Source organism: Dromaius novaehollandiae, chromosome W (genome assembly GCF_036370855.1).
Source record: "Dromaius novaehollandiae isolate bDroNov1 chromosome W, bDroNov1.hap1, whole genome shotgun sequence".
Taxonomy (NCBI): domain Eukaryota; kingdom Metazoa; phylum Chordata; class Aves; order Casuariiformes; family Dromaiidae; genus Dromaius; species Dromaius novaehollandiae.
Window position 1 is genome coordinate 15018197 of NC_088130.1, and position 15963 is coordinate 15034159.

The following is a 15963-nucleotide window of genomic DNA, read 5'->3' on the forward strand; positions in this document are numbered from 1 at the left end:
AGAGGTGGGGGAGAATGTAAGGAAGGTGGGCTTGGGGTAAGGAAGCCGTGCGTGGAGATTCCCCTAATCTCTAATCAGAATGTCCCATGTTCCAACTTGTGTTTGCTGCCTCTCATCCTATCACTGTGCACCTCTGAGAAGAATCTGGCTCTGGCTCTTCTGCATCCTCCCATCTGGTAGTTGTAGACAGGAATAAGGTCTCCTTTCAGCTTTCTCTTCTCCTGGCTGAACAGGCCCAGTTCTCTCAGCCTCTCCTCGTACGTCACGTGCTCCAGCCCCTGACCATCTTGGCCGCCCTCCAATGGACTCGCTCCAGTACGTCAAAATCCTTCTTGTACTGGGAAGCCCAAAACTGGACACAGCACTCTAAATGTGGTCTCACAAGTGCCAAATAGAGGGGAAGGATCACTTCCCCGGACCTGCTGGCTACATTCTTACTAATACAGCCCAGGATGCGGTTGGCCGCCTTTGCTGCAAGGGCACACTGCTGACTCGCATTCAACTTGGTGTCCACCAGGACCCCCCAGGTCCTTTTCTGCAGAGCTGCTTCCTAGCCAGTCGCCCCCCCAGCCAGTCTTGTTGCATGGGATTATTCCATCCCAGCTGCAAGACTTGCCCGCTTTTGTTGAACTTCATGCAGTTCCTCTCTGCCCACTTCTCCAGCCTGTTCAGGTCCCTCTGAATAGCAGCCCTGGCCTCCAGCATATTGACCGCTCCCCCCAATTTGGGGTCATCTGCAAACTTGCTGAGAGTGCACTATGTCCAATCATCCAGGCTGTTAATGAAGATATTACACAGTATTGGGGGCCTGGTACCAATCCCTGAGGGATGCCACCAGTTACTGGCCCCCAGCTGCACTTTGCACCGCTGGTCACAACTCTGATCCCGGCAGTCCTGCCAATTGTCCACCCACCTTATCATCCGCTTATCTAGCTCATTTCTCACCAATTTGGCAATAAGGAGACTATGGGAGACTGTGTCAAAGGCCTTGCTAAAAGTCAAGGTATACAACATCCTCTGCCCTCCCCCAGTCCACAGAGCTAGTCACCTCATCACAGAAAGTAATGAGGTTGGTCAGGCATGACTTGCCCTTGGTAAATCTGTGCTGGCTGCTCCCAATCACCTTCTTGTCCTTCATGTGTTTAAAAATGGCTTCCAAGACAATTTGCTCCATCACCTTCCCGGGGACTGAGGTGGGGCTGACCAGCCTGTAGTTCCCTGGATCCTCCTTCTTGCTCTTCTTGAAGATGGGTGCGATGTCTGCCTTTTTCCAGTCAACAGGAACCCCCCATGATTGCCATGACCTCTCAAAGATGATAGGGAGCAGCCTCGCAATGACATCGGCCAGCTCCCTCAGCACTCTTGGGTGCATCCCATCAGGTCCCATAGACTTGTGCATGTCCAAGTGGGTTAAGTGCTTCCTGACTGTAGTCTTCTATTGTGGGTACTGCTTCACTCCCACAGACTCTGCTAGGAGGCTCAGGGACCTGTAAGGTTTGCCCTTGGCCTTCCCAGTGAGAATTGAGGCAAGGAAGGCATTGAGTGCCTCAGCCTTTTCCATGTCCCTTGTCACTGGCTCCCCTGCCCCACTGAGGAATGGGTCCACACTCTCCTTAGCTTTCCTTTTTCTGTTTACGTCACTGTAGAATCCTTTCTTGTTGCCCTTCACCTCCATTGCTAGTTTCAACTCCAGCTGAGCTTTGGCTTTCCTAACTCCATTCCTACATGTGTGAGCAATGTCTCTGTATTCCTTCCAAGTGTGCTTCCTTTTTGAGCTCAGTCAGGAGCTCTATGTTCCTCTATGCTGGTCTTCTGCCATGCTTGTTCTTTCTGCACATTTGAATGGGCTGTTCTTATGCTCTGAGGAGGTGGTCCTTGAAGATCAACCAGCTCTCCCAGGGCTCTTTGCCCTATAGGCAAAGTGGAGAGTAGAATGTGCCTCATAATCAAGGCCTTCAGTAGTTGTTTTATATCCTTTCTTCAATATCACTTGCATAATATTGTTTCCTAGCATTGAAGGTGAGAAAGCGGCTTCATGTGTGGAAAGTAGGGTGGCAGCCTAAATTATAGGATTATATGATGGAAGCCTTTCTCCCCCCCCACTATTGGAGGACAAGGGGCTCAGTTTTAGTGAAGTGCTGGTATAGAACTGTCATGAGTTGTTTGCTACTGCTTTAACATTTATGCAGACTGTAGAAGGCAGAATGCAAAAGCTGAGGTGAGACTGAAGTAGACCTTTAATAGCAAGGGTTGGATTCTAGCAAAAGGAACCAAAAGCCAGTAGGAGCTGGGTGCTTAAATATGTTAGGTACTCTTTAAAGCTCTAAGATTGTCTGGAAGCCAAGCCATTGTGGGAGAGCAATGATATACCCTTCTCAGGTAGAACAATGTAGACACTGTATCCTTACCTTGCATTTACACTGCATATGACTAAGTTTAAAGGACCAAATGGGAATATAATGTGTGTTCAGAACCCAGACCCCAGCCTGGACTGTGTCCTCAAGTCAAATCCTTCTATTGGTTAACAGTGTAGATCCAGAATAGCATGGCTGGCTAGAAAATGTGTGCGTGTGTGCCTGCACACACTACTGCCAGGCTGCGTGGAGAAGTTAGCATAAGAACAACATTCTTGGTCTTGGCTGTTCTGCTCCTTTGTAAGCCATTTGAGGCAGTAACTGATATGGAATTGACGTTACCCTCTATTGCTATGCAACATCACACCTGACTTCTGTTTTGTGCCTCTGTCTCCTAACTTTTGTGTTTCTTTTCTAGGTCACTTCCCAAACAAAGCCATGCCTTCAGCAGGAACCTTGCCTTGGATACAGGGCATTATTTGCAATGCCAACAACCCTTGCTTCCGCTACCCAACTCCTGGGGAATCCCCTGGTGTCATCGGAAACTTCAATGCCTCTATGTGAGTCTGTCTTCATCTTCACCGCTGTTCTTGGGGGGGGGGGGAGGGGGGGAGCATATGGAAAAGGGATATCTGGAAGTCACCGGTTAATGATTACACCCAATATTGAGGACTTTGCTATTTCCATTGCCACTCAAGCCCCAAGTTCTCTAGCTACCAAATTCGGAGGGTTTAGCAGAGAACCAGTAGAATCAGCAGGTCAGCAGCAGAATGTTTTGTTGTTGAGCAAATGACTGCAAACCAAATGGAGCAACTGTGAGTTCAAGCAGGCAAAGCTGTCAGTGAGTAAAGAGCTTTGCCTGGTTAAGGGCTGTTCTCTTTCTGAGTACTTAGAATTTGGCTCTTAGAAAGGAGAGGCTTGAGCTCTGTTCCACAGGGAGACTCAAGTCCTATTTCCTGACCAATGAACTTTTGAGATGAGCAGCACACCCTGCTCCACTGAGATGCTAAGAGCTGGGCCCGGGGATTCTCCATGACATTCTTCCAGTTGACCACTGGTTGATAAGTTGCAGGGAGCTCCATTTATGGCTGTGATAAGGGACAAAGAAGTGCCCTCCCCAAAGAGTGTTGGGGGGAGTTTTTCCAGGAGCTCTGGAGTTGCCAACACAACTCCCATCCACTTAAGGGCAGAAACATGGAAGATTCTAAGGACATCCAGATCTGAGCCTGCTCAGAGCTCCAGTGATTTCAAGACAAAGAGAATTAAGCAAATTCAGGAAAGCCTGCTACATGTACCTGAATGTCTTAATTGCCTGGTCAACATGGCATTACAAAGTACAACACAAAGCAAAATGCTTCATGCAACTCACGTCCTCATTATTGGATCCTTTTTCTGTTTTCTTCATCCTGACAGATTGCATTTATCTAAAGCAGAGATTACACATGTTCTCACACAGTCCTGGCTCCTATTTCTGGCTGGATCCTCAGGACTGGGAGGCAGCAGAAGTCTGATATCTGCCAAGAAGCCCTTTAACAGAACTCCCTAGGGGGTAATACAAATGCAATGCACGATGAAAACGCATTAAAGGTAAAGCACACTCAGCAGTTGGCCTTCTCTCATTGTCCTTAAGAGTCGAGATTCATATAATGATACCACAAGGTGGTGCTTTTGGTGGTATTTTCCCTGGACTAAAGGAAAGCCAAGGATTCATGCATCGTTATGAGTTTCCATATTGGAGCACCCAAACGTATGTTTACAGAGTACCATGCAATGCCAGGAATGTTTTCCTGCAACAGCAGGTGACTGTAGGTGTTCCTGGAAGGGAGTGGAAGGTTATCTGGACACATGGCTTGTTAGTCCTCATTCTAGCTTGTCTGGTTTTGCTAGGTGTCCCTCCCAAGGAAAGCGAGGGAGGAAGCCAGCTTTATTAGGGAGATGTAGGCAGGTGTGTGTGTGTGTATATACATAGATACATATATATATATTCAAATATTTAGCTGGAGGGGGTGAAGGCACTTATACCAGGGAGAAGAGACTGAGGAAGGAGTCAGCTATTGCCCTAATGTCTTCTAGCAGGTAATGTACAACATCCTGTTTCCCTGACTGCAGCAAAAATAATACAGCAGAAACAGTTTGCTTTCAGGTGACATGTAGCACCAGAAAGCCTCTCACAGAGCTCTTTTTTGGGGCAAGCCCACCTCCATTCTTTATCTGTTAAAACAAGGGTAGCACGATTTATTTCAACTTGTTAGGGTGCAAGCTCCTTCAGACCCAAGCTGTCTCAACATCTGTCTGCACACCACCTAGAACTACCAGTGTTCAACATCAACTGGGAATGCCACTCAGCTGATGTTTCTCTTGCATTGCCAGTGATGCTAATCTAGCAAGCAATGGATGTAGAATAATACTTTGGGGTCCAAGACAGTATCTTGGTTGATATTTGTGTCCCTCTGTATCACTGCTCCATTTTTTGTTTGGTTCATCTCATGGGAAATAGGGACACAGCTTCAAGGATCACTCAAAACCAAGGCTCATCTGTGTGATTGTTGGCAATGACCAGAAAAGGTGGCTTTAATATTTCCCATTGATTTTTATTACCCCAAGGCAATGCAGAGAAAAACATTTGGAAGCCTTGTAGAGAGGCGGATGGGAAGAAAAAAAACATGTCTCAGCATCAACACCAGGTCATATCTCCACCTCCCAAAACAGAACAGGCCTCAGAGTGCCAGGCTGTGCCTTTAAGAGAGGCACCTGGCTTTGGCAAAATGCTTATGCAGTTGCCTATTTTTAAAAGCAAGTCTCCCTTCCACAAGGTTCAGTACATGCTTCTCTTTCAGGACAGAAATATGTCACTGAGAGCCCCAGTATTTAATAAAACTGCATGGAATTCTGCAAGACTACACTCTTGTTTGAGGACTAGATTTGTGGAAGCCAGAGGAGGAGTTACCTGTTTCAGAAGAGATACCAGACATTACAGACAGCAAGGTAGTAACAAAGGTGGTGGTGGGAGGGAAACGGCAACACACAGTTCTGTCAGTTCCAGTCTACAACTACTGGATGGGAGGATGCAGAAGAGACAGAGCCAGACTCTGCTCAGAGGTGCACAGTGATAGGATGAGAGGCAGCAGACAAAGGTGGTGGTGGGAGGGAAACAGCTAACAGAGCTGTGTGTTGTCGTATCTTCTGCCAGGGAAGAAGATGACATGAAGGCAATTGTGTCCAAGGTGGGACTGTATTTCTTTCAAGTCCAAAGTCAAAGGACACTTAAGTGCTCACTAAAGCAGTACAAGCACCTGGAGTCAAATAGACACCCCTGCCAAAACCAGCATGCTCTGCAGAACAAACATTAGAACAAAGCTTATACCATAGCTCTAGCTCTTATGCTGTCAGTGGCTGAAGATCAGTTCTTGAAGTCTGTTCCAGAGCCCTTAGACAGCAGTGAAAAGGGTGTGGGAGGGACATCACCCCCCAGCCTCCAAGAGGAAAAGGGAGCTACAGACTCCCAGCTAAGCCCATGTCACATGTTAGGGAGCACAGAAGTAGCACATGAGCCAGTACCACTAGGGGAAGTGTGAGCTGCACAGTTGCATCCATCTGTGCCACCGATTCTGTACCACTAATCCGGCTTTGGTCCATGCCAAACTTGGAATGGAGAAGGCAAAACAGAACTTTTCTCTCTTATCAGAGAGAGCTGTTTGAGAAGACTTGGCTGGCCTTGGAGCTCTTCGTAAAAAAGCTGGAAGAAGCCTCACGGGAGCTCCCACGCTTCTCTTGGGGATGGCTTTTAATCTGAGGCTGCCAGGGCCCTGAGAGCACCTCCCCCCCCCCCCCCCCCCCCGGAGGTTTGGCTGCCTGAGCTCAAGGCCAACTTAGAGATAGTGCAGCTGAGGGCTGCCCCCTTCCCTCTGGTGACCTTGGAGAGATTGCTCCCAGACAGCTCTGCTGGGAGGCCTCAGCCCAGGCTGACCCCCCCCCCCCTTTCCCATGAGAACTGCTTTTAGGCTGAGGCTCTAATGCTTGACCCTTGCCTGAGCTACAGTGCCATCTGTGCCTCAGCTATGCCTGTGCCTAGCCATGGGCCTCACTGATCCAGCCCCTGACCCTGACTTCTTGGCTTGACCTCAGACCTGCCTCATCGCTGTGGACTTGCCCAGTGATCACTGGACTGTGGCTGGCCCTTAGTTACCATCACTAGACCTGCTGTGCTCTCCTTATTCAGGTGCTGTGAGACTGTACCTGGTCGGTGAAGCCACTGCCCTGCCTTGCTGTCACCCTTGGCTCCTGTCTCACCTGCCCTTATGGATCAGCCACACTTGCTGCTCCCTGCCATTGAGCAACCTGCTCTAAGTCAGCCCTGCTTTGAGTGAGGGGTTGGACCAGAGACCTCCAGAGGTCCCTTCCAATTCAAATTATTCTAGGAATCTATGATTCTATGGAGTTTGTGGAAACAGTAAGACAATACAGTGAGAACTTCAGTGACAAAAAGTGGTTCTTTTGGAACAGAAGAACACATTAGTCTCTAGATCAAACCAATTTGCATCAAAGCACCAGGAAAAATATATAATTACCATCAAGCTTTCTGTGTTTGTTGTTTTTTTTTTAACCTTTCTAAAGAAATTTTAACAAAACCACGATTAACAGTTCTGGCATAGGCACATCCAGCAACACTTTAGCTATTGGTGGGTGTATTTTACCAGCTTTTTGGTTTCTGAGCTTTTGAGTTACATTTGGTTCATATTTCCAAGGCCTTCTCCATCAGAAGAGATGGAAACATCCTTAAAAAAAGAAAAGAGTGAAAGCTACAATTGTCAAGCAATCACATAAATCCTACTGTCCTGTTGGTAACAACATATTATCTAGATCTCCTACAGTGTTCTTCATCCATATATCTCAAAGCATTTTATAAAAGAGACTATAAACATTATCCTCATTTTACAAATGGAAAAAGAGGCTTGGATACGGAAGTGAAGTGTTCAGTCCACTTGTCCTATCCACTTGGCCACAGATATCCCCAGCAAAGCACAAGTGTAACAGCACAGAGCTAGATGTTAGAAGAGAACCCTGAACGCCCGTCTCTTTCAAAGGACCATCAATAAAAAAATGTCAGATGTTAAAATAATCTGATAATAAATAACCAGAATATTATTTTCTTTTATCTAGAATAGTTACTGAGGAACAAAAAGAAAGGGGGAGTGGATGATCAACCCATTCAATTTTTCTGGAAAGAGCAAAAGGGCAAGAAAATTGAGAAGATGTTGTCTAAAGAAGACATAACGAAAACTGTACCACACTACAAGAGATAGGAGGCGTCAACAATATTCAGACTCTCTCATATATAAACCTCTGGGCACAGCTACAAAGATGAGATATATTGGGTCAGACCAAAGGTTCAATCAGTCCAGTATCTTGTCTCAGACAGTGGCCAAAGACAAGTGTTTAGGGAAAAGGTACAAGAATAGGACAATCTATAGAAATAATTTCCCTGATACACTCTGACAGCTTTCAGTGATTTGCAGCCAGAAACTGTATCTACATCTTTGTGTTTAATAGCCCATGATGGACTTGTCTTCCATCAAGTTGTTGAATGATATTCAATCAAATTGCCATCAGTACTCAGGGGTGATGCAGCATGACCATAATGTGTGATGTAAGAACACAGGCTATGCTGACCAATGTTAATGCAGAGAAGAGCTAATATTGTTCTAGCCCCATCTGTAAGCCTGGACCTGGTATTAGACACACTTTTACAAATAAAAGCATCAGCCAATTTGCAGAAAATGTTCCAAAACTGGGCTTTGGCTAGTTGTTCTGGTTTCCAAAAAAAATCACCAACTTAATGACCTACCTTTGTGACCTATGTTTTGAGTAACGCATAAAGGGTTTTGAAAGAGTATTGCCATAAAAGATATTGGAAGCTACTGATCTACACCTATAGCCTCTTGTTGTGAACACTTCCCCTCCCCCCCAAAAAAAAAGATAGCTGTGATTTCCTCAGATAAAAGGGAAGACTGAATTATCACCATACTTTGAAGTGGGTGCTGCCTTAATCATTTTTTATGCTGAATCCATCTATTTACACCAAGACTTCTCCTGGAGACTTCCTGCAAGCATTAATAAGCTCTTTATAAAAAACAAAAAAAAAACCCCAAAACAAAAAAACAATTAAAACAAGGAGCAAATACAAAAATGCTGAGCAGCTGAGCAATTCCCTTTCATACCTTTGACAATCTGACTTTCAATGGGAAACACTATCTACAACTGCAGGGAAACTTGCCTGTCCTTGTCCTATGATAAAGTTATGCCACGCAGGTGGCACAATCACCGGTGCCAAGTGGGAGCTGCCTACAGGCTCCTCCGTTACAATTAGCTGGCCAAGTTTATCCTGCAGCCAAGGCATAAGGGCAGCACAGCACAGGCCTGCGCCTACTCAGGTCAACTGTTATGTGGATCACTAACTTCTCAATGTACAATAGTCCTCCGGTTAGGATCACTACAGGTTCCTGAATCCTTCTTATTCATTATAATTTTTAAATGTAAGAAATATCAAAAAGCAAACATTTTCCCACAAAATACTGATGTGCCTAACTCAGCACTTTTGGACAATGTTTTCTTGGAGGGGGAGGAGCAGGAAAATGGAAGGCTTTCGGCCAGATTATACCAATAAATTTAGATGCCATAGAGTAAGATACTGTTTTCAAAGACATGGAAGATTGCATGAATGTATCATCTGATTTGTAAGTACGAGAGCATAAATATAGAGTACTTTTTTAAAACTCAGAGTTTAAGACTTTTCCAGAGCTGCTGATCACATGTAGTTGCCATTAGCTTCCTTGGGAAATGTACATACTCAGCATCTGGAAATCAGGCCACCTTTATTAATTTTCTCAGCTTCAAACCCTTGGCACTAAAGTTTTGCCCACTGTTCTGTATACATGAGGCACATAGAAATTAAAGCTAAGAAAAGGGAAAAACAAAAAAGCCCAGCCATCATTGTGCTGTTTAACGTGAATCCATTTTCTTTTGGCGAGCTTTAGTAATTTTGTCAACTCTTAATTGACTGGGAAAATATGAGCAATTCAGTGTTCAGTGAAATATGCCCTGATGAGTCTGCCTCCTATTATCAGGAAGCACTTTAAAAATCTCAGTTCTCCCACTGTAATTAAAAAAACATATTTGGTATAATGAAAGGGCTTGGGAGCCTGAAAGGGTGGAACTGCACACCAGAAAGAAGGCATCTCTTTTGTGTGTCAATTATTTTGTTCTAAACAGCTTGACTGAGGAGCAGGAGCCACAACAAAAGCTGACAGAATGCAGAGAATGGCATTCTACTTTCCTGTTGGCTACTGGGCTAATCTTTCAATGCCTAGGAAAGGCTGGTGCTTTCATCCTGCACTACTTACTGTTTTTATCCATGCTTTCTTTACAGAATGATTTATCACTGTCTCTGCCACTGTTTCTGCTCTTGTAAAACTCCTACCTCACAAGGAAAAGCACCAGCAGTGATCTTTCTCCCTTGCCTGCCTGCTGATTAACAAGCAGCCTTGGCTCAGTCTTACTTTGAACATAAGCATCCATTTGCGTCCAAAAATCAGTGTTGAGGGCTCCATGCAAACTTGCATGTAAACTCTATTTGAAATAAAAGCTGTGGCTTGTGCTTGAGATTTGGGGGTTGTGTAGTCATAGCTGTGCATCTGTGACAGTTCCTGCTCACAAATGGTTAAATAGGGCCACCATCCCAGCTGGGGCTGGTAGCTGTGAGTGTATTCTCAATAATGCTGCTGCTACAGGTCATTAGCACCTAGTAAAGTGCAATTCTGAAGTGGTTCGATTAAACATATACAAATCCAAGGGGGAAAGCCCAGCTCTGCTGAAGCAAAGGGTAGGGGAGGAGGCCCATTGCTACTTACTGGTGGCAGTGAAGACAGGATTCCACCTCAGTTGTTCATTCAAAGCTTTACCTGCATGTTCCGAGTTGGCAGATCTCAGCCAGGTATCCTGTGGAATCATTTAAATTTGCAGACATGACTCCCAAAGAACAATTCTCCACATCATTCTACTCTCACCTTTCACCAGTGTAAAAGTCCTCATAGGAAAAAAAAATATATATATATATATATATTTTTTTTTTTCTGAGAACCATCCCATTTCTGCTTGCAGCCAGAGGGAATGCAGAAGTTGTCTTTACTGCTTGTTGTGGTCACTTTGCTTCTAGTCTCAGTCGAAGCCTGTCCACTTTATCTGTATTTGGGTTTTGTTTGCTGGAGTAGTTTTCTGCGATTTTAATGAGTTAAATAAGGTCACGGTGGGGTGTGAGAGTGCCTCCACTGGCAGAAGGGGAAGCTGCAGGAGTGTGCAGCCGGCAGCAGGAAAAGGAGAGGTGGGAAGAGGAAGTAGTATCATACTGCATTACTACCCAATCCTTCTGGAGCTCTCCTACTCTCCCATAGCTTTGGTTATCTTAAATAATTCTGTGTTTTCAGCAGGTTTTGCTGCTTTACTGAGAAAGAGACTTTGATTTTCTAACTAACAACCAGTTTTTTTTTTAATCCTAGCCAGGCCTTTTCAGCCCGTGGATTCCAGCCTCTCTTAATAGATTCTAGCAAAGCCCTTTAGCAAAAGCTATTTGGAAAACCTCAGTTCTTTATCATCAATGATTTGTTTCATCCATCCTCAGCCTGTGTAACTCAGCTTTACACTGCTGAAGTCAGGAGACTGCTGTTTTATACTGGTTGGGAATGTAGCAGCCAAGAATCTGCTCTGTTATTCTTCATAAGAAATTTACTTCAGAAGCATGATTTACCCTTATAAAGGCAGGACTATTTCATCCCATATGATATTGTTCACCTCACAATGCCATATAGTTCCATCTCTAATGATTTTCTTCAGATTGTTTCCTTCTAACACTTTTTCTCAGAAGAGGAGTCTGCTCTCCTGCCAAACAGCTGTTTTGAACAATAAAGTGCATAATTTTTGTCATTAGCCCAGCTATTTCATTCTCTGGTTCCTTAAGAACTCCCAGGCAAGTGTCATCCAGTTCTGGCAAAGCACTCATATCTAATTCCTCCATTTTTTGCATCTCTCTTTATTTTAATATCTGCCTGTGACAATGTTCCATCAGCAGAGAAACATCAGCATGCCTTTTCCTTTGTCGTGAGGACTGCAGCAAAATGTTCACTTTGCTGCTACCCTTTGATGTTCTCCTTGTACACAAAATATCTACTTTATCTGGATTATACTTAGCTTAGAGGACACAATAAGGAAAGAACAAAGGTAAACGGCCACAGGAAAGAACCCTTCTCCCTATTTTCATGCTCAGGGGACAGTCCCAAGGAGGCCTGGAGCTACAGCCCTAGCTGCAGATACACAACAAATTCCAAGAGTTCAGATTCTCATTTAATGTTATTTATAATCAGGTACCCCCCACCAATTCCCATTTTGAATCGGACCCTCATTATGCAAGGCACTGTCAAACTATTAACCAGGAAGAGAAACGGATGCTTATTCATACTTAGAGAGCTTATGTCATTTCTGGCATTTCCTGTTTCTAGCTGGACTATAAAGAATGCTAAAATATTTACATCTTCAAAGGTTTAATTGCTCTCCATAGGAATCCTGGTGAGATATGTTCTATGCCTATTATTATCCATGTTTATGAAGAGCAGGAGACAGGAATGGTGAGTTAATTGTATAAACACACATGGGAAGAGAAGTCAGACTCTGGGATGAATATGCCACAGTTCCTGGCATCTACCTTTACAAGAGGCCACTAGAGCTTTCTTCTTTCAACATATGCCTCCCCACAGCTGCATCACCCATTCCACTTGAACTAGGAACTGAATAAAGGATATAACCACTTTTGGGGAGTGTAACTATTCATTTACGTTTGGGCTAAAGAGACACCTTCCACTTGAAAACTCAACTGGAATCTCATAACCGAAAAGGTTCAAGATGTTCTTCCCTTTCCTAATGTGCTTGCTTGATGCCTTTGACAGTGTACCTGCTGCACACTTTGTTGGCAGAGTGCCTGCAGCCTGAGCCTGATGTGCCAGTACTGCTTGGAGAAATCTTATATGACTGCACTTTCCCAGGACTCCCTACTAACAGCAGCAGCAAGGTTGCGACCAAAGAGAGTGCAGACAGGCAGGTGAGCAAAGTGGTGAGGAAGCATGCTGCTGAGTTTTCCAGGACAGATCATGGCATGAATGTGCAGCCCCTGGGAAGACACTGAAATCCTGGATTGGTATTGGAAATGTGCCCAAATGCAAAACATGTCACTTGAGAGTAGAAAACCCTGTCTGCCCATCTGTTGGTCTGTCTGTCCTGGTGTCCTATGGGAAACAAAAGTTTCAGCAGTCACACACTGCAGGGGTGTGTGTGTGTGTGTGTGTGTGTGTGTGTGTGTGTTCTCCTAAATAACTTCTGAAGCTATAGGCCAATTACAACCAAATTTGACACAGAGCTAGAGATCACAGAGATACCAAATTCCTTCAAGTTTTATGAAAACAGGTGTATGGGTGGAAGAGTGACCCTATTAGCACGCTCACTAAGGGAAAGGCTGCAGCAGGCACTAAACCGATAGACAGCAAAGGACCCACATGGGACAGAGATGCTATCAGTTCCCCAACCATTGGAAAGCTCCAGTCAGAACCATACTTTACTGACCAGAGGAACCCACTCTACAGTCAATTTCCTGGTGTCTAATAAGGAGTGAGGTCACATAGCAGCTTTGGTATAATAGCTAAAAAAAAAAATCAAGCAACCACAAGACACATCCAAAGGAAACCAGGATTCATGAGTTCTGCCGCTTTTAGAACTACTTCTTTTGATTCAAGAAATACTGTCTAAAGAGAGCTGCATCACATGTTCACATTTTAAATCAATTTCTTCATTCAGAAAACAACCTAATTTCAATAGATACTGGTGCAAGCAGTTAACCCATCCTTGTTCGCCTTGCTATTCATAAGAGCAAAATGTTTAAAAAGGCCTAAATGTCTTAGGAGCACAAGTCATTGGAATGTCCCTGGATTTCAGCAATTTTCAATCTTTTGTTTCCTGAGTGCACCTACAGACACTTTTTCAAATGTTCAAAAATTACACTGAGCATAACAACATTGTGCCCCCTGTATGGGTCTTGGAAAATGAAAAGGCTAAGATAAAATCTTATCCAGACAACATATACAACCTCCAGAGCCTTTGAGAGACATTTCGGAGGATAGTAAATGAGAGCAATATCCAACCTTGCCATCACAAGCTATTCACATTCACATCTAACAAAATTTCTCAGTGTAACATTGAACTTTAAAGTCTCTGTACTGGTTTCCAAAAATTTCCCAAAGCTTTAGAAAACCTGTCCTGATCTGGAGTGTAGCTTCTCCATCCAGGTAGCTGACAGGCAATCTTAGCTGTGGATTCTCTGATTTGTTAGCACTTGAATCCGTAACAATTGCAAATAGCCCAGTATTTTTCACTCTCCTTGTCATTATTATCTGGATTTCATTCCATATTTGGCAAGGATACTCAGGATGTGTCTGGTATATTTTTGATCTGTTTTTTTCCCCATTTTAATTCCAAATTGAACAGAAACACAGCGAGAGCATCTTTGAATTCTCGGTCTCATAAGTCAATGTTTAGTGAGTCAGATTGTTTTTTAAGTTCCTCTCTCCTGAATCATTGCAATACTGAAAATGTAAGTATGAATATAAATTCAAACATGTTCAGCAAACATTTTTCAAACCTTCCATGTCTGGAAAAAAAAGAAAAAAAATGACCCATAGACTACCATGACAGATCTGTCCAAGAAAGCTGTATTTTTCTGCCCAGTATAGCATAAAATCCTGTGGACTGGCCTTTCCACTGCATTGCATTCCCTATTTCCATGCAGATCATTTGAGATGGGCAGGAAAGGAGAACCCTACTTGCCTGCATCTTTACAATGATCCATGGAAGTGGCCCAATGCCAGGTGAGCAGACTGCACCACCAGCTCATAATCTTTCTGGAGGATTATTCTCCCTTGCAGGGAAATATTCCCCCCCCAGCCCCACTCAAGCTTTGCCTAAAGTGCTGGGGAGAAATGGTACAACCCAGCTTTCTCACATGAGACGATTCATGAGAAAAACTAGTTATTTAACATGACTTTTATAGAGGGATTTGGGGGCGGGGGGGGGGGGGGGTCAACATATGCTGAGCATTTTAATCCAGCTATTTCTGTGATGCTTTAGACAGCCTACAGCTCTGCAGCATGGTGCGAAAGAAGAACTGTGCATGAAAGTGCAGGCCTTAGATAAACTTCCCATATTTTAAGCCTGATTTCCTAATAAAATCCAGCTAATACTATAGCACCATCTATCCTTCTGCTTTTCTGGCAGTCCCCATCTAACAATTGTTTAATCCACTATCTATTTTCAACTATGCCTGAAAGTTACTTATGTTCCTACAAATGTTGTAAAAAGTAGAGACTGAACAGAAGAGAAAGATACGCAAGGTAGTACTCCCCAACAGAAAAGGCAAGCAGAACCCAGCCCTTTCTTCTAGAAGTAGCCAGTGGGCTGATCAGCACTCCCTGAGGGGAGGGAGGAAGGCAAGTAGTAGAGTACAGACCCTGGACTTTAGGAGAGCAGGCTTTGGCTTTTTCAGGGAACTGGTAGGTGGGATCCCATGGAAAGCAACTCTGAACGTCAAAGGAACTCAGGAGAGCTGGCAGGCCTTTAAAGAAAACTGCTTCCAAGCACAAAAATGGTCCATCCTGATACTCAGGAAAATGAGTAGATGCATCAGGAGACTGGCTTGGCTAAGCAAGGAACTGATGACTGAACTCCAATGCAAAAAGGTAGCATACAAAAGGTGGTATAAAGGGACAGGCTACAGAGGAGGAATTTAGAAGCACTGCCTGGACATGTAGGGATGGTGTCAGGAAAGCCAAAGCTCAAGTGGAGTTGAGACTGGCAAGGGATGTCAAGGGCAACAAGAGCGGCTTCTACCGCTACATTAATAGTAAAAGGCTGAGCAAGGAAAATGTGGGACCATTGCTGAATGGGGCAGGTGATTTAGTGACAGCGGACACAGATATGGCTGAGGTACTCAATGCCTCCTTTGCCTCGGGCTTTACCAACAAGGTCTCCCAGGCCTCTGTGCTTAGAGGCAGGATTCAAGGAGGAGGAGAAGAGCCAGCAGTGGATGAGGGTCGAATCGGGGATTACTTGAGAGAACTCAACCCATACAAGTCCACGGGACCAGAGGAGCTGCATCCAAGGGTGCTGAAAAGACTGGCTGATGGCCTTGTAAGGCTGCTCTCTATCATCTTTGGAAGCTCATGGAGATCAAGGGAGATCTCCTATGATTGTAGAAATGCAAACATTGCACTCATCTTGAAGAAAGGCCAATAGGTCAACCTGTGTAACCACAGGCCAGCCAGCCTCACTTCGGTCCCTGGGAAAATCATGGAGCAAGTCCTCTCGGAAGCCATTTCTGGGCACATGAAGGCGAAGGTGGTGAATGGGAACAGTCAGCATGGATTTGCCAAGGATAAATCATGCCTGACCAACCTGATTGCCTTCTATGTTAAAAAGACTGGATTTGTGGATAAGGGGAGAGCAGTGGATGTCGTCTACT

General features: G+C 44.5%; 1 protein-coding gene across 1 annotated transcript in view; it reads left to right on the top strand.

Annotated features, from left to right (window-relative positions):
• The first annotated feature begins 1725 nt into the window (after positions 1-1725).
• Positions 1726-15963, top strand: part of LOC135324472 (phospholipid-transporting ATPase ABCA1-like) — an 86918-nt gene continuing 72680 nt past the window's right edge. The window contains exons 1-5 of the mRNA XM_064500966.1: positions 1726-1729; positions 2773-2914; positions 3104-3126; positions 11059-11082; positions 12012-12028. Of these exons, the coding sequence (XP_064357036.1) occupies positions 1726-1729; positions 2773-2914; positions 3104-3126; positions 11059-11082; positions 12012-12028 (210 nt within the window). The remainder of the gene's footprint in view (positions 1730-2772; positions 2915-3103; positions 3127-11058; positions 11083-12011; positions 12029-15963) is intronic.